The sequence below is a fragment of the Labeo rohita genome, chromosome 6 (assembly GCF_022985175.1).
Source record: "Labeo rohita strain BAU-BD-2019 chromosome 6, IGBB_LRoh.1.0, whole genome shotgun sequence".
In the NCBI taxonomy this organism is placed as follows: Eukaryota; Metazoa; Chordata; class Actinopteri; order Cypriniformes; family Cyprinidae; genus Labeo; species Labeo rohita.
The window spans coordinates 21,491,352-21,515,727 of NC_066874.1; the positions used below are offsets into that span (position 1 = coordinate 21,491,352).

Consider the following 24,376-nt stretch of genomic DNA (forward strand, 5'->3'; position numbering starts at 1 on the left):
CACATCCGTAAGGTCAAGCGCTATTTTGCTGTCCAATCAAAAACTCTTGAAACGTCATCTGCGCGCGAAAGAGTGGTGTGAGGTGTGTGATTGTGTTCTCTGTCTACTGTGTTGTAAGATGCGTTTAAATTCATACATACTTTAATTTACTTTTCTGAGTGGCCCGTCGAAACGGAGTGTTGTTGCTTATTCATTTGTTTAATAAGGAGATTCGATACGGTTGCAGAAATTATCGCTTGGTGAGTAAGAAATAGATGTGCTTGGGATTTAAAGTTGTGTACATAGTCAACCATTTTGATGTTTGACATCGTATATAAAGAAAACGTTGTTTTTTTAACAGTTTAAAATTTATTCATACCTATCCCAGTTGTATTCTACATTTTCTAAAAACTAAATAATTATAATAAAAAGTTGGTTTAGTTTAATTCCTGTTCATAGTGTGAACCAGATTTTGTTTAGTTGGCTAAGACCCAGTACAAGATTGGTGTAAAGTTGTTGTTTTTTCTTAATGTCAGATATTTAAGGGTTAATATATCACTTTAAATTATTACATTTAATATGATAATAATAATAATGAGGTTTAAAGTCTAACATTTTATATGCAAAAGTTTGGTTTCAGTAATATTTTTCATATATTTTTTTAAATGATCATCAAGGCTGCATTTACTTGATCAAAAATACAGAAAAAAAAACAGAAATAATATTACAGTTTAAAATAATGGTTTTCTAAATTAATATATTTTAAAATACAGTTTATTCCTGTGATGCAAAGCTGAGTTTTTATAAACCGTTTTCTAGTCTTCAGAAATAATTTTAATATGTTCATTTGTTACTTTTATTATTAATGTTGGAAACTTTTGCTGCTTAATATATATATATATATATATATTTTTTTTTTTGTTGGAAACGGATTCTTTTTTCAGAATTCTTTGATGAATTCAATGTTAAAAAGAACAGCATTTATTTAAAATAAAAATAATTTCTAACACTATAGGTATTTGCTATCAATTTAACGATTAAAAAAATATATATAATATTTACTGACCACAAACATTTAAATGTTGAGTTATATTGTTAAAAAAAATTCTATTTTGAATAAATGCTGTTCTTTATAACTATTTATTCATTAAAGGATCCTGAAAAAAGTATCACATGTTCCAAAAAATATTAAGCAGTGCAGCTGTTTTAAACATTGATAATAAATTATTAGAATGATTTCTAAAGGATCACGTGACACTGAAGACTGGAGTAATGATGTTGAAAATTCAGCATTGCGTCACAGGAAGAAATTGCACTTTAAAATAGATTTACAAATAAATCAGTTATTTTACATTAAAATAATATTTTATAATATTACTGTTTTTTCTGGATTTTTGATCAAATAAATACAGCCTTCATGAGCATAAGAAACTTCCCTAAAAAAAAAAACGTTAAAATTTTTTCCTGGTTGCCATTATTGCTGGTTTGACTATTAAGTGTGTAATATTAAATACATAATCGATGTTGTGCTATACAGACCTTGTATCAGACTTGAACCATGAGCCGCTACATCACAAGACTGAGAATGAGAAGAACTTACAAATGGAATGGGAGACCAGTCGGTGAAGACAGGAAGCTGAAAAGGCAATACTACGAGTAAGTGCATTTGCCATATTTTGATGAATACTAAGTCAGTGATTAAACACATAACTTGTAATTTGATTTTAAGGCCTTGTGAGTGAGAGAAGTCTCTATAAAATGATTTTCAAACCTCTTATTCAGTAGTCATGGAAATTTATCAGTCAAAAGATGTTTTAACCCACAATCTACCTCCAATAATGTTCTAATTGATCCTTTCGCAGATCAATGTCCATTTCTGTGGAGGGAAAGACAGAAGATGCAACGGTGTCTTTAGGCCAGTACATTTTGATTGAGGGTGATGATGATGACAATCCCTTCGTGGCACAACTTCTCAAACTGTACACTGATGGTAAGAATATGGCATGTTTTTATGCAAAATATGTGTATTTGCATGCAGGACTGTTGGTTTATCTAACATTTGTACCCAGATTCAGGAAAGAAGAAGACGGCGGTAGTGCAGTGGTTTGTGCGGATGTGTGAAGTACCTCAGAACAAACGCAAGCTCTTGGGCAGAGAAGCCCATCCACAAGAGATCTTTTTCTACCAGGACCGCTCCTGTGATAATGAGGTGGATGGAGAGACCATTCTTGGAGCAGTACAGGTAAGCATGGTATGGTTGTAGGATATAAATTGTGAAGGAATTGCATCACATGACACTATGATCAAAAAATGCTTGTGTTTATTTCAAGTAATTCTATTTTTTTTTTTTTTTTTTATGTAACTTTTTAAAAATTGTATTTGATAAAATTGAAGTATTTATTATTTATTTTATTATTATTTAAAATCGTATTTATGTAACAAAGTTTAAAGTCATTAAGTAACATTAATCATCATTTCCATTACATCCAATAATAATTTATAACTTTGATTCTAGATTGAGTATGTCCCCACTGAAGATCCTTTCCCAGAGGGCAAGAGCAAAGACATACTATTTGCCAAACTCTTGTGGGATACCAAATCCTTCAGAGCGTTGGATCCTGAGTTGATGCAGCCCCCTCAGAGCCCTAAATCTCCCCCAGCATCTTCACGGGGTCCTCAGACTCGTGCTCTTCCAACACCAGACCTCGCGGTAATGAAACGGGCCATGTCAGGCACCCTCACCCGTGGCAGCATGAGCACCGGCAAAATGAGCTCCAGTGAGGCAGAGTCTCTTCACTCTGCCTCCAAACTCTCTGCAGCTAAAGCTCTTAGTGCAAAGAGGAGAAGCCGAGCTGCCTCTGGACCACATGTTCGCAAGAAGCTGGACTTGTGCAGTGAGTGCCATGCATGCACATATTTTGCTTTTAAAAAAAATAATTGCTTTTAAAGAAATTAATTCACCCAAAAATGAAAAAAGCACTAAAGAGCTTTAAACACCAGTGTTTCTCTAATGCTAGGTCCGAGTAAAAACATGTCCCGAGATGATATTTTGGGAGAGATTCTTGATGACCACACAGAGAAAACGCTGACGTCTAAGTTGAACACGTCTCCAACGGGTCGCATCTCCATTTCTATTAGACTGACCCCACTTAATCTTACTGAGGAGGAGCGTGTCTCTTCTCTGTCCTCACACAGCCCTGATAAACCCAGACTGACTTCACATGACAAAGACGATTCAACGAGGTATGACTGTTTGCATTGGAAATTATGTCTTGGTTCTTTATGTTCTATAGGATTAGTACTAGGGATGTAACGTTATCAAAATCTCACAAAATGATAATAGAAGTCCACAATACAATATTTATTGCAATATTAAAAAAAAAGACAAATTAATACTTTTTTTTTTAATGTTTTGAAGTTATTAAGTTATTTATAAGTTATTTAATGCACTTTGAGAGTTCAAAATGAAGAGCTCCAACCCATGTTCCTAAGAAAACTTAAATCAGAATGTCAGTGAATTGACTTGTACTTGAACTTTAAAGGAACTCAACCCTCCTTTTATTTGTGGTATACTGTCTCAGTCTAAATTACATTCACACTGGTGTTTCAGAAGCCAAACAAATTAGAAGATAGTGATAATAACAAACTTTATATTATTGTTATTCCTATGACAGTAATACCAATGTATTATAAAACAACTGCACTGTAAAATAAATGAAAATAAATATTTCATAGGTATATATTATTTTTGCTTTACACTACAGTAGGGAAATTACAATACTTTGCTAATTTCTACACTTGAAATAGATATTTTGAATTTGGACTGCATTAACATTACCCATTTAAACCGCTAACTGTCAGCCATTCATATTGCACTTTTTAAGCTTTTTTTTTGATGGAAAACTCCAGCTTCAGTGAAAACAGGCTTACAAAAATGCGTCTCACTACAAGTCTAGTGAAATGCTAGAATATAATCATGTGCAATGAAAATAAAGCATAACTGGTCACCGTTGCATAGGGCTGTCAACGATTAATCGCGATTAATTGCATACAAAATAAAAGTTTAAGATTGCCTAATATATGTGTGTGTTATTATCATGTATATATAAATACACACAAATTAATGTGTATATATATATGAGAAATATGTTATTAATATACAAAATGATTTTATTTATATATAATATAAATTATATAAAAATTATAAATACATATGCTTGTAAATATTTCTTAAATATATACATGAATGTGTTTGTATTTATATATACACATAATAATTACACACAGTACACGCACATATATTAGGCAAACTTAAAGTTTTATTTTGTATGCGATTAATCGTTGACAGCCCTACCGTTGCATTCCCAAATGCGCGCTAAACTCTCAGCACATGCAATAAACGAGTTCACTGCATTCATTCACTGTGAACAGAGATGTTATGAGGCACAGAAAACACCAGATCACGTGTTGATTGCATGAACGAAGTGCGTGCTTCGCTTTGAAGGGATTAAGCCATATGTGCTTTCAGTTTTAGTTCGTTTGACTGAAACTGTCAAAGCGTAATGTTCCAAAACACAAATTTAAAGACTCATGTTAGAATATTTTTAAAAAATCTACACTTTATGCCCAGAAGACCTATATAATTTCATATCGTCATGTGACCACATTAATATCGAGACAGTATTGCTATCACGATACCACGATATTGATAATATCGGATAATATCGTTACATCCCTACTTAGTACTGTGCTGATTGTCTTAGTAAGAAACAAACAAACCTGTTTTGTTCTTCGTGCATTTTAATATCCTATATCTATATGAAACTGAAAAAGTAGAGTCTAGTTATAAAAGTCCTGCTGCCCTCCTAGTGTCTGTCTTGGGGTACGGCCTATTGGGGATGATGATCCAGAGCCACTAATTAGCTCAGGCAGAACTCCTCGGAAGAGAGAGGCAACCCCTAGGAGAGCAGGTCTAAGAGGCCAGAAGTGAGTTGTGTTCCTCTATTGCTCCACAGAGGGGATACAGACTTTTTTTATTTATTTATTTATTTTTTTTTGGACTGGTTTTGCTGTCATTATTAAACACACGGGCATTATGTGGCTGTTTTTTTTCTCCCGCACTTAATGTACTATTTTAGCACACAACTACTTTTAAGACAAGTGCACTGGTGGCCACTGTATTTCTTTCTTTATGCACAGATATGTTTAGTTTGAGTGTAAAATGACTCCTAGAGTAACCTAGATGTATGTTTTCAAACCAGGGCAAGAACTCCATCCAGAAGGAAAGATTCAGCTGCACTCAGAGAACCAGCACTGGCTGCTTTGTAAGTGTTGCAATTGTCTATTGTGACGTTTCAGTCAAATTAACTTAAAAGGATAGTTCATCCAAAAATGAAAATTCTGTTATTAATTACTCACCCTCATCCTCATTGTTCCAAACACGTAAGACCTTCGTTCATCTTTAGAACACAGGTCAAGATATTTTTGATGAAATCACTGGTGGTACTCTCGTGGACACGTGGTAGACTAAGACGGAAGAGAAGAAATTGTTGAATAAAGTTGTTACTTTTTGTTTTATTTGTGCACAAAAGGTATTCTCATAGACTCACAAAATTATGGCACTTGAATGTGGTAGTTTTGTTGCTGTCTATTCAGGGTCAGAAAGCTCTCAGATTTGATCAAAAGTATCTTAATTTGTGTTCCAAAGATGAACAAAGGTCTTACAGGTTTGGAACGAAATGAGGGTGAGTAATTAATGACAGAATTTTCATTTTTGGCTGAACTAATCCTATAAGCAGCATTTCTTCTGTGTATAGGTTTTAGAAATCAAAAAAACATTTAAAGCTGTTTATTACAATGTTTATTTATCATTTATCATATAATTTTATTATTATTATTATTATTGATAACATTTTATATTTTACTTTTGCCTTTGAGTTTGACATTTCTGACCAGTGGGGGGCAGCATATAACAGTTAAAGTTGTGTTATCATACAGTAGTTTCATGGAACTCATCCATGACCACATTTAAAATTCTTTCTGAATGTGCATTGAATGTTGTGTATGTGATTTCATGATTTTATTATTATTATTATTTATTTATTTTTTTAAAGAATTGCTACACTTGCTTGGTTAGGGACGTGCAATTTGGAGGAGATTTTTAGCTGCATCACTGCCCATTAAAAACAAGTTTTATTAATTTAATTCAGCAGGCATGCACATGCTGTTGGGAATACATGACTTTTTTGCCTTTTAACCTGTTGTGAATAAGAGGCATGTAATGTGCAGTGTGTAAAACAATGACCTGCTTTGTCATTAAGTTCCTATGGCGCCGTTTTGAACAGTCTGACATCATTTTCTAATGTATAAATTCATCCACCCACACTAAGTTTTTGCTTTTACCTGTTTTTAATGGTGAGAGATTTAATATATTGTTGTTTAACCTGACATACATGCATGCATACATACTACTTGTCACAGTGTTATTTTATACTTTTTTTCTTCATATTCATATTAACAAACTCGTAGAGCTGAAGAGGAGCATGAAGATTCACCCATCCAGACTGCTGCTACTCCTCGCTCTAAGAGGAAATCTGCCCAGCTTGTGTCCTCACGCATCAGAAAGCAGCTGTAGGTCCCACTAAGGCTATGTATTTTCCTAGTTGCATTGTTGACATTGAATTGGATGTTTTGCATTTAAACTAATTTAATTAAATGTTCCATGTTGTTGTCCGTTTTCAAAGAAATTTATTAGGTAACAAGGCTGACCTGCAGTCAGATGGTGAGGATGGTGATGATGACTGCTTCGTACCTGCTAAAATGGACCTGCAAAGTAGCAGCGATGAGGAAGAGGATGCAAAGATTGACAGCGAAGATGAGCTTGTAGTAAAGAAGCGTAGAGGATCCCGAACATCCCGGTCTACAGAGAAAACCAGTGTCTCTGCTAGGACTCCACGTAAAACACCCAGCAAAAAGGTTTAAATAAGCTCAGTCTTCCTACTAGCAGTTAATGTGCCATCACAAAACCGTCGTTTAGTTCATCTTTTACTCCATTTAACTCCAGACAGCTCCATCCACCCCACGTACACCACGTCATGCCACTCCCAGCATACCCAGCAGGAGTGCGCCAGCAAGGAAGCCAGGGAATGTTCTGGAAGAAGCACGGGCACGGTAAGCAACTCCACAGATAATAGTCTTATAAAGTTGTTTTTACTGTTTATACATTTACATTACCGTTCAAATGTTTGGTGTCAATAAGATTGTATTTTTTTTGTTATAAAGGATTTTTTTATTCAGCAAGGAGGCATAAAATTGATTAAAATGTATATACACATGTATATATACACAGTGCTGCTTGAAAGTTTGTGAACCCTTTAGTATTTTCTATATTTTTGCATAAATATAACCAAAAAGATCATCAGATTTTCTCAAAAGTTTTGAAAATTGACAAAGAGAACCCAGTTGAACAAATGAGATGAAAATCTATACTTTGTAATTTATTTATTATGAAAAATCATCAGTGGTAAATATTTGTAAGTTGCAAAAGTATGTGAATCTCTAGTATTAGCAGTTAATTTGAAGGTGAAATTAGAATCTGTTCAGAATTGTTTTCAGTCAATAGGATGACAATTAGGTGTCCGTTTATGCCCTGTTTTATTTAAAGAACAGAAATCTATTAAAGTCTGATCATTGTTTGTGAAAGTGAATCATGGCACTAAAAAAGGAGATCTCTGAGGACCTCAGAAAAAGAGCTGTTGTTGCTCATCAGGCTTGAAAAGGTTACAAAACCATCTCTAAAGAGTGTGGACTCCACAAATCCACAGTCAGACAGATTGTGTACAAATGGAGGAAATTCAAGACCACAGTTACCCAGAAGTGGTCGACCAACAAAGATCACTCCAAAGCGAGATGTTTAATTAGTTTCTGAGGTTGCAAAAAAACCCAGGAACAACCTTGGTGTGCATGGCAGGGTTGCAAGGAGAAAGCCACAACTCTCCAAAAAACACTGCTGCCTGTCTGCAGTTTGATAAAGATCATGTGGACAAGTCAGAAGGCTATTGGGGAAATGTTTTGTGAATGGATGAGACCAAAATATAATTTTTGGTTTAAATGAGAAGTGTTATGTTTGGAGAAAGAAAAACACTGCATTCCAGCATAAGAAGAACCTTATCCCATCTGTGAAACATGGTGGTGGTAGTATCATGGTTTGGGCCTGTTTCTGGTCCAGGACGACTTGCCATCATTGATGGAACAATACATTCCAAATTATACCAGCAAATTTTAAAGGAAAATGTCAGGACATCTGTCCAGGAACTAAAATCTAAAGAGAAAGTGGGTCATGCAGCAAGACAACGACCCCAAGCGCACAATTCATTCTACCAAAAAATGGTTAGACAAGAACAAAGATAATGTTTTGGAAAAAAGTCCGCAATTAATATGTTGTGGAAGAACCTGAAGCAAGCAGTTCTTAGGAGGAAACCCACCAACATCACAGGGTTCAAGTGTTTCTGTATTAAAGAATGGGCTAAAATTCCTACAAGTCATTGTGCAGGACTGATCAGCAGTTACAAAAATGTTACTTGCAATTATTGCTTCAAAAAGGGGTCACGACAGATACTGAAAGCAAAGATTTACATACTTTTGCACCTCACAGATATTTAACACTGAATCATTTTTCTCAACAACTAAATGACAAAGTATATTATTTTTGTCTTATTTGTTTGATTGGATTCGCTTTGTCAACTTTAGGGACTTCTGATTATGTTTTGTGTTATATTTATGCAGAAATATAGAAAATTCTAAAGGGTTCACAAACCTTTAAGCAGCATTGTGTGCATGCGTGTTTTATTAATAAAATTATACAAGTAATTTTTAACTGTACTATTTAACAATATTACTATTTTACTGTATTTGTGATTTATTTATTTTTATTTTAATTTTTCCAACAGGTTACACGTTTCCTCTGTTCCTGAGTCTTTGCCGTGTCGAGAACAAGAGTTCCAGGACATCTACAACTTTGTGGAGAGTAAGGTCATTGATGGCACTGGAGGGTAAGATTCAGATTTAACATGCATCCATCTTTTTATTTTATTTTTATAAAGGTTATAAAGTCAATGTTTCTTCTGCAGGTGTATGTATATCTCAGGTGTTCCTGGTACTGGTAAAACTGCAACCGTACATGAGGTGATCCGGTCGCTACAGCAGTCGGCTGAACAAGACGAAATCCCTCATTTTCACTTCATAGAAATCAATGGCATGAAAATGACTGACCCACACCAGGCTTATGTACAGATACTGCAGGTCTGTTTTCTGCCTCCTCCCCTATATTTTTGTCAATTTCCTTTGTTTTAATTTCTTACATAGTGTTTCATGTGAATCTGTGCTATGGTAGAAACTGACTGATCAAAAAGCAACACCTGATCATGCAGCCGCACTACTTGAGAAACGCTTCAGCACTCCCGCACCCAAAAAAGAGACAACCGTGCTTCTAGTAGACGAGGTGAGACTTTTGTTACTGGTGACAGCCCCCTGTTGTCCAGCACAATATTGCATTTAAATATTAATATATCTGTCTATTTCTCTCCAATCTGAAAGAATATCTTGTCATCTTTTTTTGTTTTCAGCTTGACCTTTTGTGGACCCGTAAACAGAATGTGATGTATAACTTGTTTGATTGGCCAACAAGGCGCAATGCTCGTCTGGTGGTACTTACCATTGCAAACACTATGGATTTGCCTGAGAGGATCATGATTAACCGTGTTGCAAGTCGACTGGTAAAACCATTTTACAATATTTAGATACCAATTCAGTTGTGAAAGGATGTTGATGCAAATAATGGAAATAAAACTAGTTATTCATTTTTAGGGGCTGACAAGAATGTCCTTCCAGCCATATACCTTTAAACAGCTACAACAGATCATCACATCAAGACTGAACAGAGTAAAGGCTTTTGAAGAAGATGCTCTCCAGCTAGTCTCAAGAAAGGTGAGCAGTGGTCTTTGTACTCCTCTTTGGCTGTGAGGTTGTTTGCTACCGGATGTTATCAATTTGTACATGTGGTCAGCTCAAGTAAAAGATTGTGGTCTTCTAGGTGGCAGCGCTTTCAGGTGATGCACGACGTTGCCTTGATATCTGCAGACGGTCCACTGAGATTTGTGAGCACTCTGGAGGTCAGAAGAACGGCAGTGGATTGGTAGGGATGAGTCATGTGATGGAGGCTTTGGATGAGATGTTCTCTTCTTCCTACATCGCAGCAATCAGGTAAACAGAAATGTGAATTAACTATGACCTATCGCCAGTTACACGCATTGTTCCTTAATGTGTAATTTGGCTTCAATCAGACTTCCATTGTTTTTGATGTTTTTGTTGTAGGTGTGCTTCTGTTCAGGAGCAGCTTTTCCTGAGGGCTGTTATTGCAGAGTTTCGTCGACTGGGTCTGGAAGAGGCCACTTTCCAACAGGTAGCTGAACTGTTTAGACAACCCTTATTTTAATTATTAACTATATACACCAAATAACATTTCAGAATGAATGTGCGTTTTACTTCTCCACAGGTGTTTGTTCAACACCAAGCGCTGTGTCGTGTTGAGGGTTTGCAGCCGGTGAGCGTGTCTGAAGGACTGGCCGTCTGTCAGAGACTGGGTTCCTGTCGCCTGCTTCTCCTTGAGGGAAGCCGCCTGGACCTGTTTCTCCGCATCCGACTCAATGTTAGTCAGGACGATGTGCTTTATGCCTTGAAGGCTGACTAAAAATCAGACCTGGCAACCTATGTGGATCCCCACAGTCAATGAGCAGATTTTGAAAAACCTCACCTGGAGCTTCACAGCTAAAACTTCATGAACTGAATGTGAGATATTGTCCAAAGTGTGTTTTGAATAAATTATTAATTTTTAATGCTTATAATTATACGTGTAGTTCTATAACGTTTTAAATGTACTTTGTACATTCAAACTAATACCATTTTGCTTCAGATCACCATGTCTTTCAGTTCACTCTTTAACGTATTTAGAAAATTTTCACGCAGGCTTTATTCTAAAGCAGTTTTTATGCATTTTAGTGTGGGAGAGCAAAACCCACACAATTGTTTATCAATTTAATGAATGTACAATTTTCATATAATGCACCAAACTGTTGGATATTTGTCTGATTTTTTTACTTGTGATGTCTTAATACAATAAAGCTATTGACTGATCAGACCTGATCATGAGACATAAATGGTTTCTTGTGTAATAATCAGTACAAGATGTTACAGATAACATATTACAAATATAACAAGCATAATAATTGCTGAAGAACTATTATAACAAATACAGTCCAAATGTATAACATGGTTACATTTTAAGAAATATTCAAGGTTGCACTACAAACCAGTGTGTTCATAATTAAGATAATACAATAAAATAACATGGTAAGACACACCTATTTGCAATATCAAAGTACAAAAAATGAGCTGTTCTGTACAGCTAAAAATAGCTGGACACAGATGAGGAAGGTAAGCTGGACCCATAAAATTTATGAATGGCTATGCCTGCTCTCGCAGCATAAAAATAAGGTGGATAGCCATAATACTTACCCATCATGTTAGCATGAGACTGATATAATAGATGTCTACCAACTATTAATTTCATATCAACCTCTTAACATTTGTATGATGTCCATTAAAACAGCCAGAAAAATTATTTACTCCACTCCACAAAGAGTAGTGATGAAAGTACTCCCATAAATATCAAATTCACAGAGGAATATACAAGCTACAAAGAATACAAACCTCACATTGGACATTTTTGCAACCCCAAAATACCCACTGACATCCGTTAACGTACACATCTGAGGTTGAAAATTGAGAGCAAGTTGAACTTGACAACATGCCATTGATGGTTGTTTTCTCTTTGTAAACTAAAGTTGTATTCAACCCAGAATTATCCGATAGTGATCCATATTATGCTTTCATATTATCTTCTGAGGGCTTTTGCAAGCCTTGTGATCTGACATTTGACATGTCTAGTAATGGGTATTGAATGTTTTAGTTTGTTGTATGATGAAACTTAAGTGCAGTTCCATCTTAAAGATGATTAATGTACTCGACATCAGAGCTGCAAAGACTGCCATAAATACTTAGTATTGTGAAACCTCTGTTCCTCAGAAAGAACAGGTCTCACAGGCCTCACCTCTCATTCCATGGAAACTTCACTCAAAACCTCATACCTCATGCTCATGAGCTTAATTTTTTTTCTCACTCTCCACTTGCTTCAAACGCTACTGCTGTGATCTCCATATTGGTATACTGGCGACAGGCTGAGTGATACTCTTCAAAATCTGACTGTTCTGCCAGAAGGAGATAAGAATGGTTGAGAATATTTGTGCTGCGTTCCTGGAAGTTAGTAGGACAGGTACTGGGGCAACAGTGTAGTTTTTCCTTCGCCAGATGTGATAAAGCAGCATCCCTGTACACATAGTCATTCCCCGTAAAGCATGGGATTGTATCATTGTTCAAAATGACATAATCTTGAGCCATCTCCAACTCCTCTCTGAAATTCTCCCTATTTTTTACACCAGCTAAGAAGCCACAATCAGGGATTGAAAGACAGGCGGACTTCTTACAGGATTTTACTGAAGTTTCTTTCTCGGGCAGAATCTCCAGTACTGATGTAGTAGTGTCATCATCACATTGCTTGATGTTGAATGTTGGCTCCTGAATTGAAGACAGTATAATTGTTTAAATTCAAAAATGTACACACATCTTGCAGAATCTGCAAAATGTTAATTATTTTACCAAAATAAGAGAGGAATCACACATAATCCAATTTATTTTTTATTTAGTACTGACCTGAATAAGATATTTCATGTTTACATGTAGTCCACAAGAGAAAATAATAGTTGAATTTATAAAATGACCCTGTTCAAAAGTTTACATACGCTTGATTTTTAATACAGTGTTGTTACCTGAATGATCCACAGCTGTGTTTCTTTTTTTAGCGATAGTTGTTAATGAGTCCCTTGTTTGTCCTAAACAGTTAAACTACCTGCTGTGCTTCAGAAAAATCCTTTAGGTCCCATAAATTCTTTTTTTTTTTCAGCATTTTTGTGTATTTGAACCCTTTCCAGCAATGACTGTATGATTTTGAGATCCATATTTTCAGACTAAGGACAACTGAGGGACTCATATACAACTATTACAGAAGGTTTCAAAGCTTACTGATGCTCCAGAAGAAAAAAAAACTATACATTAAGAGCTAGGGGTGTAAACTTTTGAACTGAATGAAGATGTGCACATTTTTCTTATTTTGCCTAAATAAAATCTTTTTTTCATTTAGTACTTCCCTTCAGAAGCTACAGAAGATGCTTACATGTTTCCTTGAAGACAAATGAAGTTATATTTACCCTGATCTTCAAATTCAAAAGTTTTTACCCCCAGCTCTAAAGGCATTGTGTTTCCTTCTGGAGCATCAGTGAGTGTTTGAACCTTCTGTAAAAGTTGCATATGAGTCCCTCAGTTATCCTTAGTGTGACAAGATGGATCTCAAAATCATACAGTCATTGTTGGAAAGGGTTCAAATACACAAAAATGCTTAAAAAGAATTTGTGGGACCTGAAGGATTTTTCTAAAGAACAGCGGGCAGTTTAACTGTTTAGGAAAAATAAGGGACTCATCACTAACAAAAAAAAACAAAAAAAAACAATCAGGTAACAACACAGTATTAAGAATCAAGCATATGTAAACTTTTGAACAGGGTCATTTTTATAAATTCAACTACTATTTTCTCTTGTGTACTTTATGTAAACATCTTTATGTGAAATATTATTCGGGTCAGTACTACATAAAAAATATTTTGGTCAAATAATTAACATTTTGCAGATTCTGCAAGGTGTATGCAAACTTTTGACTTCAGCTGTAATTGTTTCATTTGCATTTTTTATTACCACAAAATACTACTACTGGATTCATTAATTATATTTTTAAAAAACAGTTTTAAAATGAACATTTGTCTAATTCAAAATCATCAAAGCAGATATCAATTACCCAGTGTGATCCACTGATATCGGTCAGAAAGCTTTCCAGCACCTTGTTAAGGTTTGGGACTGATGGCCACAAGGATTTTTTGACCTTCCTAATAGAGTGAAAACAGAACATATTTTACTATTTCTTTATATTTGCATTCCTAAGGTATGTTTTTAGTCATCGGTTTAACACATAGTGTATGCCAGAGCAATTAGGAGAGAATTGCATTACCGGAAGTATCTGGAGAAGAAAAAGATCATTGCAGAAGCAATGATGAGCAGAGCCACTGGTATACAGACAATGAAGATCCACTCTGTGATAATAAAACAAATGGTTTAAGTTTCAGTGTTGTTAAGCATTGTTCATGATTCAGAGTCAGAAATTTCTACCTTTGCCTAAAGGTAAGAGGACAGTGAGAGGTTTCGACCAGTCACTCCAGTCTCCGCTGTACACCGATCCATTGGTTCGTGCTCGGACTTGGATAGTGTATTGACTCCCTCTTTGTACATCCATACAAGTGCTGGTCTTTGAACTGAGTGTTGTAAAATCCTACCACAAAATGTAGTTTCAACATGAGTTATGCAGCTATTTAACACATCTGAATTCAACCAGAAACAAGAAAGTAAATGTTCATATCCATCTACCTACTATCAGTGATCACTGAACCATTTAAATGCACTGAATTTCTCATTGCACGTTATTTAAACTCACCTTCCACTCAGTCTCTCCTTGACGCTGATATCGGATCTGGTATTTTAGATACTGTGAGATCTTCAAAAAGGGTGGATACCATGTCAAACAAATCCGTCCTTCCTCAGGCTGTGCCTTCAGACCTTCTGGAGGCCTTGTTTGTACTGTCAATAGCAGCAAAGAGACAGGCCAAAAGGCTTTTTACTGTTGTCATTTTAATATAATGATGTTATTAATAATTTAAGAAGATTTAGTAACTAAAATGAACATTCTGAGTGCATTTTTGTAATATTGCCCTTAGAAAAAGTAGTGTGGTACAGTGCTGGTAGACCTATTAGATACCATGGATTTCTGATGAAGGGGAGACCAGGTTTGGTTGCAACACTATTGTTTTGTGTCTGCAACTCTGTGGTTTTTTGTGTCATGTGTCTGAAACTTTGATATCATTTTCTCACATCTATCTGCCACAAGGTATGTTGAAAAAAACGCAACTTATCCTTAACTATGTAGGCCAATGTCAAATAAGCACTATTGTTACACAACAAATAAAGAAACAGGACACATTTTATATTAAAACAACAAATATATGAACAAATATATAAAATAGTTCCCCTACGATCACATATATGGTATATATGGTACTAAAAGGTTACAATATTCAAATACCATGGTATTCACATGGTACTCCAAGGTAATTTGCTCAGTTTATACAGTGTGTTTTAAAAATATTAAACATTGAAGATCAAGAGGATTTGGGCAACATACAGTATGGTGGTTAACATGGCTTTCTTCTTTCATACTTACTGTTGCTGTTCATACTGAAATTCTCTGCATAAAACGTTCGACCAAATGGTTGCAGTCCAACAGTGAGGTAAAACTGATAGACACTGGACTCTTGTCCATACAGGACACACCGATGGACGGAGTTGTTGTCTTCGGAACACAACTTCCACGAACTGAAACACCACACAAGCAAGACTACATTCAACAAACCATACTAACTGCTATGCTGGGATTTCTATAAGATGTAACAGAGGATGTTAAAAATGTGACACCTGTTTGCTTGTCTGTAGTGGAAGCTGTATCTGCCGTCATCGTATAATTCTCCTCTCCATTTGCATAGTATTTGATGCAGATCTGGAGTGTGGCACCGCAACTCTATGTCAGCTGAAAATTAGCCAGATACTGAAAGGTCGTTAAACGTTATACCTGTTATTCTGTCTAGGTGAATTCATCTGCTTGTAAATGTTTGTAAAGGATAGTTCACCGAAAATGAACATTTTGTCACGAATTACTCCCAGGGTCCAAATGCCCTTGTATGACTTATTTTTTAAAAAGTTCCCAACATTTTGCCTACACTCTTAAAAGTGAAGGCTCCAAAGAGGTGTTTTTGCAGTGATGCCATAGAAGAACCATTGTTAGTTCACTGAAGAACCTTCCAGTGAACAGTTCTTAAATAAACCATTTTGTGGAACATTTTAAAAATCTAAAGAACCTTTTGTCCACTATAAACCTTTTCTGCATTTGAAAGGTTCCATGGATGAAACCACCTTTGTTTTTTACATTGTGCACCACTGAAGTAGGCTTAAATGTCTAATTTACAGAAAATTCATATTTAATTTTATTTACTTTTTTTAAGATTACATTTAAAAGATTGCACTTTGATTACAAAATATAATAGGAAAAGGTATCAAAAACATGTTCGAATGAGTTTGCAGTTTTGATCAACAGGTGTCGCCAGCCGCAAATGTAGTGACGTGGTGTTGTGAGCACTTGGATGCAGCTTGGCTTCTCCCATCACTCACAAGGGAGAAGTTTGTTTTTAAGGTTTGTAGCATTAATTTTGCTTAAGCAATTAAGCTAGATATTCACGAGCAACGCTGTATTTTACACTTTGTCTGAGTTGTGCCTGTGAAATGGATGGACAGAAATTCTTATGACAACGATTTTTCTTTGTTTTCTGTAAAACCGTTAATTTTCTGGGGTCAATATATTATTGTGGTATGATTTAGAATAATTAGAAAGACTGTTAAAACCAAAACCAACTTATTAGTTTAGGCTTTTTTTAGGGGGCGCTGGATGTCATTGGTCATTTGGGCAGTTTTGGCGCGATTTCAGTTACTCGGATGCACTGCCATATCGATTGCGGGAAATTTAGTTTTAAGTTTGACATTCATTAGACATTAATGTCTTTGTGCCTGTTATGTTTTGAGCATAAACAAACTTAGATAGACATGAATATATGCCCTTTACATTGCACAAGGCTTCGTTTCAGGAAAAAAAAAATGAATATACCATATGAATTAAACAATTTAACTACATGACAAAATACTATAAAACCAATACTAAAATGTTCAGAAAAACATCCCTGTTATTGAACAATGCCTTGTTTTTGGAATTAGCCTTTTACGTGTTTAATGTGTTCATTAATATAAATCCATACATTAATATAAATGACAACACCATTTAAGATAAAGGTATCAAACCAACTCTAAAATATTCAGATTATTATTGCCTATAATGCACAAGGCTTGTTTTTTCTGATTATGCCTTTATTGTTTTTATATATGGTATATATACAATATTATTGATATGTTTTATATACTGTACCCACCTAAATTCAATAAACTCTGCCACCGTTTGAAATAAACGCATCAAACTATTCAGAATATCATTCCCTATAATGCATGTTTTGTCTGATTATGATTGTATTATTTTTATATATGGTACTGAATCCATATATTTTTTTAATGTTTTATATACTGTACCCATCTAAAATCATAAAACTCTGCCACAGTTTGAGATAAAGGCATCAAACCAACTGTAAAATTTTCAGAATATTATTCCCTATAATGTACAAGGCTTGTTTTTTTCTGATTATACCTTTGTTATTTTTATATATAATAAATATATTATTATTATTATTATTGTACTGAAATTAAGCCTTGTGGAACTTAAAAGGCATATATTTATGTCTAAGTTTATTTGGGCTCAAAACATAACAGGCACAAAGACTTTAATGGGTGTGAAACCGAATGTCTAATGAATGTCAAATGTAAAAGTAAATTTACCACAATGCCATATCGGTGATACTAGGATGTAGGGATGCACGATATTATCGGACTGATATCGGAATCGGCCGATAATGACTTCAAATGTAAATACATTTGAAGATCACATGTGCTAAGGGTGTGCTAGGGATTAGATCACGTCAGCAGTGTGGCTCATTCTTGAAGCAAAGTTTTGACTGAATGAGGAGTAGATTCACTGTTTTGTATCGCTGCATTTAAACTGAGAATACACATACAGAATGATGCATAGCAATAGCACGTGCAGTGGCAGCAGCGGCTATAGGAGAAAGCGCGCCGTTGTTCCATTTGGGATAATTTACTGTTGCCTGTTTCATATCCAGTCACTAGATCGCTAAATGCACATTTTAAATGGTTTTATGGTGCTCTTTGTTGTATTTTGAAACCCAATGGCTGTGTTTGCACATGACATGATCTGCATTTAAAATAAAAAGTAATTACGGCGCGCGGTCAGTGAATTCTCTTTCTTCGGCGGCGCAACGGCAAAACACACTGTTGCTCATATGAAACATTTTTCGTGAATATGACACAAGTGAGGTACAAAGCATTCTTTATAAGTTAAATAATTGGTTAGCAGGCAAATGTTAGTAGCGACCATACTTTTGGATTCATGCAGTTCGAGCCAATACATTTAAAGCCATAAGCGGCTGTGTGTCCTGTTTTCCCGGTTGGTCACGAATTGCCACAAACTTAATAATATTTATAGTTTCTTTTCACAAATCATCACCGTCTCACCCTTTAATTTCGCAGGTTTGTTTTCTTGTCATTTACTTTTAATCCATGTTGTCGGATCATTTATGCGGGTAAACTGCGTGTGGGAAATAAAAGATTTCGTGGCAATAAATTAAGAATTCGTTAATACGACTTTTTAATTCGTTCCCTTATTTTACAAATTAATAAATTAATAAAACGTAGGAACGAATTAACAAGTTGTAGGAAATAATTATGTTCGTGTCCCGCAGCCCTGTCAGAGCGCAGTGCACCGTATAAAATAATTAGAAATTATAATTAAACATGACTTAGTGACTACATTTCTATTACTTTCTTTCCATGTTGAATGCCTTTGTATTGCAGGGCTCTAGAATGATCAAAACTGTCACTTTTTTTTTTTTTTTTTTAAATGTGCAAGTTAAAATTTGACGTGGTCGCACTGCTCCATACAGCGCGGGTTACAGAGTTACAAAGCCGTGGCATATTCAGGATTTCACTGATCACGCAAAGAGTAGTTTTCGTTGTGAGCGCTTCGGGTGTAGAGCCTGGTTTGTATTTGTAGTGTCAGCACGAGCCAGGTGGTGACGGCAAAAAGGACGCGACTATTCTGGAAACGATGGCGGACGGAGGATTTGGTTTTCGAGTAGGGTAAAAGACCGCTTGTTAAACCAGAGAAGGTAAACATGTTGGTATTCTTGTGCAAAAAAAGTGTACTGTTTTGCCAGTTGGTCACGAATTGCCACATAACTTAATATTTTTATTTTCCCAAATCCTCACCGTCTCACCCTTTAATTTCTTAGGTTTATTTTCTTGTCATTCACTTTTAATCCATGTTTTCGTATCTCTTACTGTGATAAATTGCGGGTGGGAAATAAAATATTTCGTGGGAATAAATTAACAATTCATTAATACTACATATTAATTCGTTCCCTCATTTTACAAATTAATAAATTAATAAATCATAGGCACGAATTAAGAAATTGTAGCAATGAATTATGTCCTGTTCATGTCCCGCAAAGCACCCTCACAGTCACCCAGTTTAGTTCTACTTTTCTGTTTTCGTTTTGAAATGTTGTATTCAGATTGCGAATTCGAAAGTGAAAGCATCCGAAGTTCGGCTTATAACATAGCAAAAGTGAACTTAATTTACAAAATTCAGATCATAAATAATGCTAGTCTACTGATGAAAAAGAAGGGATTGAATGTAAACCACTCATTACTATTTATTTAATCCTAACGAATAAGTTATTGTTAAAAACTAACTTTCCAAATAAAATGATATATATCGGTATCGGTATCGGCCAAAATGAGATGAAAAAATATCGGCATATCGGATATCGGCAAAAATCCAATATCTTGCATCTCTACTAGGATGTAAACAACAGCATGGATTGCACGGTAAATATACTACTAAATACGTTGTTCTGCTAAATTATGCTTTCTAAACCACAGAACATGTGGAAGCTGCTAAATTATATAAAGAAGGCAATATTTTGACAAACTAAAGTTAATAGGTGGTAAAGATACATGCTAGCATTATTAATTAAGATATTAGCCTAATATTTCACCTACCTGACTGAAAAGATAAGATAAAACATGAATGTTGTCAAGATCTTTGCCTTGGAAAACCTGCAAAATTTGCGAGTTTCGTTTGGTTCAGTGGCATTGTTTACATTCAGTGCCGCTAAAATGGTTGATTGATGGTGCGTCCTGAAAGCACTCTATACATTACACTATATAATATTAAAGGAGAACTTCCACTTCCAGAACAACAGTTTACAAATAATTTACTCACCCCCTTGTCATCCACAATGTTCATGTCTTTCTTTCTTCAGTTGTAAAGAAATTAGGGACTTTAAGCAACAGCTTCCGATGGAACGTCTAGGATGACCGGAAGTAGGCTGTAACCCCGCCGTAGCCAAGAACTTAAAAATCATTAAGCAACTAGGTGCTGATGCCAACAGCAGACATATTACTGTACAAACGAAAACATCGTTAAAATTGGCTTAAGTTTAAAACATATTAACACAGATTAAGATAAAGACTAATGGTAGAATCGTATACTGATTGAATTACAGTGGTATATACTATAAAATGTAACATTTATCTGCCTAATCTGTGACGTTGTAAAGACTATGGCAAACCAGCTGTACTCCCGTAGTAGACGGCTACAATAGAACGTCAAAAAATGGCAGTTAAAGTCGTGAACGCGCAATACGACGTCGGAATGCCGTTGCCGTTCCATCCGTGGCTGCTGCTTAAAGTCCCTATTATGTTTTTTGAGGAAATCATTTCAGCATTTTTCCCCATATAATAGACTGATATGGTGCCCTGATTTTGAACTTCCAAAATGTAGTTTAAATGCGGCTTCAAACGTTCCCAAATGCGGTTGTAAACGATCCCAGCCAAAAAAGAAGGGTCTTATCTAGCAAAACGATTGGTTATTTTAATAAAAACAATCACGAATTAGACGTGTAAAGTGAAGATTTGTAAAGAAAAATGTCTGAGGACTTCAATAAAAGACAAGAGAAGACAAAAGGCTTTCCTTTGCTGTAAACAAAGGATTCTTACCAGAGCTTAAGTTTTGCCTACGTCCTGTGTCATCTGCTGAAATGCCACACACTTGTGAACGTGCGAATGACAGTTAACGGAAGCTATAGATTATGGTTTATAAAGTTTTAAATACGTATATTTTTTGAATACATATGCTTCGCTTCACTTAAAAAGGCATTTATTAACCCCACGGAGCCATACTTTATGGTGGATGAATGCACTTTATTGGAGTTCAAAATCTCTACAGCCATTCATTGCAATTATAAAGCTTGGAAGAGCTAGGACATGTTTTAAAGGAGAACTCCACTTCCAGAACAACCATTTACCAATAATGTTTTTTTAAGGAAAGCATTTCAGGAATTTTGTCCATATAATGGACTTCATTGTTGCCCCGATTTTGAACTTCCAAAATGTAGTTTAAATGCAGCTTCAAAGGGCTCTAAACAATCCCAGCCAAGGAAGAAGGGTCTTATCTAGAGAAACGATGTCATTTTTTTCGAAAAATAAAAATTTGTATACTTTTTAAGTACAAAAGCTCGTGTAGCACAGGCTCTGGGATGCGCATCCACAATGCTATGAATTAGTAATGGGTCGTTCTTGAACGTTTCTTTCATTTTGAACAAATCTTTAATGTGACTCGGGAAGAACGAGTTGTCTCTGGGAGTGATTCGTTCAGTCACACATGCGCAACATCCTATTAGGTTCTGTGCTGGAATTAGTTCACCTGTTTCGAGTCTTTGGGTTTTTCGAGTCATTCGTTCATCTTATGGGGCTGTCACGTGATGAACGAACGACTCAAACCTGAAAACGTGTCAGATAAGAGATGAGGTGAGCTAATCTTAGACTAAAGACCCAGGTAAACAATGAATTCATCTTTTCTGTTTCTTATAGCATTATAGTTTTGCGTATAGTTTTGAGTATGGCGAAAAACTCCATCTTATTTCCTCCTACAACTTGAGAAGAAGACATTGTTGTACCTTTTTGTTTGTAAACAGTGTTTACAAACTTACTTGCACTTTCTTAGTCTTTGTGCGTTCGCTTTGTAAACACTGGGTTTGTAGTTCCTCTTACGTTCCACATGACCTTTCGACATGATTCAGTAGTACATAGTGTTGTAAACCCACATCCCAGAGTCTGTGCTACATGAGCTTTTGTGCTTAAAAAGTCTAAAAATTTTATTTTCAGAAAAAAATGACCAATCGTTTCACTAGATAAGACCCTTCTTCCTTGACTGGGATCGTTTAGAGCCCTTCGAAGCTGTATTTAAACTAAATTTTGAAAGTTCAAAATTGGGGCACCAATCAAGTCCATTATATGGAGAAAAATCCTAAAAATGCTTTCCTCAAAAACTATTATTTCTTCACGACTGAAGACAGAAAGACATGAAGATCTGATGACAAGGGGGTGAGTAAATTATTTGTGAATTGTTTTTCTGGAAGTGGAGTTCTCCTTTAATATAACTCCGACTAAATTTGTGTGAAAGAAGAAAATCATATACACACTGTACATATCTACAGTGTGAGTAGATCATGGGGTAATTTTCATATTTGGTTGAGCTATCCCTTTAAGTGTCCAAATAAAGGTTGGTGTCATTCACATCACACCTGTTCTTTTCAGCTCTCACCTGCTGTTTGTGGCATCATAGCTGTTACAGGACTTGACCAGTCACTCCAAATCTGTTTAAATTCACCTTCAGGCTTGACCCTCATTTGCACTGTGCAGTTCTCTCCTGCGACCAGAGACACCACAAGCTTATGGGAATGTTTTGACACCTATGAAGAATGAGTGTTGCATTTAGTAATGAGCTATATAATATCAGTTGTATTATAATAAGGGTATGTGTCAAACTCACCAGTCCAACTGTGTTTGATGTGTATTTGCAGCTATAATGAATTTCATACTGGCAGATGGATGATTGGATAAACGGTGGATAAATGTTTGGTATTTTCCATTCAACAAACATTTGTCCCACCTCACCAGTTGGATGAAGGGATATATTAAATGGAGGATATGGAAGAACTTGGAGAAAGACAAACAGATATATTTAATTTAAATTCATACAGTATACAAAAATGAAAACTTCAAAGTAAATTGTCGCTCTCCCGTAGCACTTACTCTGATCCTCTACACTGACAGTGCGATTGTAGATGGTTGCGTCGGTGCCTCTGTCTATCACTCTGAGCTGCATCTCGACATACATGAAGACGTCACTTGATGGGAATTTGCAAATATGCAGGACCGTTTTCTCCTCATACGTTTGTTGTTTCACATCGCATCTTGTTTCTGCTGATGATCTGAATGATAGAAACATGTTTGCTTGAAGCAGGTCTTCAACCACCATGGATGACACATACATCCCCCATCCTATTATTTTCCAGATTTTTCAAAATCAGTTCTCAAATGATTCAAAGCAAACTAACTTCAGCCATTTCTTTACAGTAAATGATCCATTAATTTGAATTAGAGTAATATACAGTAGAATATGAAAGTCCTTACTCATCAATTTTGTAGAGAAAATCATAGGACTTTCCAACAGCTGCTTCCCAAAAGCAAGTGAAATCTTCTAGAGTCTTGGTGAAACATTTTGGGTTCTTATCCATAGATAAGAGAGCAACATCTGAGAAAGAAAAAAACATTCCTTATAGCTACAGTACTAATAAAATGCATAGTTTCACTGCATCTAGGATACACTTTGCTCTACTAAATGCACCCTCAACATTCATGTCTTGAATTAACACTTGTCTTTCACAACTATAACAGCTATAACAACTCTTTTGCACAGTCGAGAAAAATGAAAACAGACTAACTTATTCTTGTGTCTTACCTTGCTTTGATAGGTGAAGCTCTAAATGCACCAGCTTGAACAGACAGGAAAGAAGTATCCACCAGGTGAGCACTGAATCCATCATGTACACAGAGCATCCATACACATGACTTTTTAAGTCTCTAGATATACTTGAGTCCAGTACTTAATGTTTTTAAGAGGGGGCGGGGAGGTTGGTAGATGGTCATTAGACAGAGCCCAACGCAATAGGAAGTGGTTGTACTGGGGATTGAGGCAGGCACCCGGACTGACTAAGTGCCTCCTTCACACGCACATATATAATCAAGCACTTACACAACACTTAGATAAAAAATATAATTACAACATTTTTTTTTTTAAAATTATATTATATTACAAAATAAAATGTGTTGTTTACAGTCCTCATGGATGACATGCCAAGCCTCTGACGAAGTTCCTTTTTTGGTACTGTGTTTTTGCAAACAATGAGACGTGCAGTAATTTCTGTCTGGAGTGCGGTTATGATAAACATCATGAAATTGTAAAACACTATGACTCCTTTTTTATACATTCA

The 24,376-nt window shown here is 35.6% G+C and overlaps 2 protein-coding genes across 3 annotated transcripts; one reads left to right on the forward strand and one right to left on the reverse strand.

Annotated features, from left to right (window-relative positions):
• Nucleotides 1-44: 44 nt before the first annotated feature.
• orc1 (origin recognition complex, subunit 1) lies at nt 45-11,038 on the forward strand. Of its 2 annotated transcripts, XM_051111517.1 has the most exons (19): nt 45-239; nt 1,517-1,635; nt 1,842-1,969; nt 2,049-2,221; nt 2,495-2,873; nt 2,997-3,222; nt 4,849-4,965; nt 5,241-5,303; nt 6,508-6,609; nt 6,723-6,954; nt 7,043-7,149; nt 8,928-9,029; nt 9,108-9,279; nt 9,371-9,478; nt 9,603-9,752; nt 9,844-9,963; nt 10,070-10,239; nt 10,351-10,438; nt 10,532-11,038. In XM_051111517.1, exons 2-19 carry the CDS (start codon nt 1,538-1,540, stop codon nt 10,724-10,726), a joined length of 2,730 nt encoding a protein of 909 aa, XP_050967474.1. In that variant the 5' UTR covers nt 45-239; nt 1,517-1,537; the 3' UTR covers nt 10,727-11,038. The 2 variants fall into 2 exon arrangements, with proteins under 2 accessions (XP_050967474.1, XP_050967475.1); XM_051111518.1 differs by lacking the exon at nt 4,849-4,965.
• Nucleotides 11,039-11,113: 75 nt separating this feature from the next.
• mpl (MPL proto-oncogene, thrombopoietin receptor) lies at nt 11,114-24,072 on the reverse strand. The gene is made up of 12 exons (XM_051111519.1): nt 23,845-24,072; nt 23,517-23,637; nt 23,136-23,314; nt 22,873-23,039; nt 22,645-22,792; nt 15,723-15,834; nt 15,472-15,623; nt 14,689-14,831; nt 14,367-14,526; nt 14,209-14,290; nt 13,999-14,086; nt 11,114-12,669 (listed from the first exon to the last, which is right to left on the reverse strand). The coding sequence occupies exons 1-12, from the start codon at nt 23,927-23,929 to the stop codon at nt 12,211-12,213; spliced, it is 1,896 nt and encodes a 631-aa protein (XP_050967476.1). The 5' UTR covers nt 23,930-24,072; the 3' UTR covers nt 11,114-12,210.
• Nucleotides 24,073-24,376: the final 304 nt, after the last annotated feature.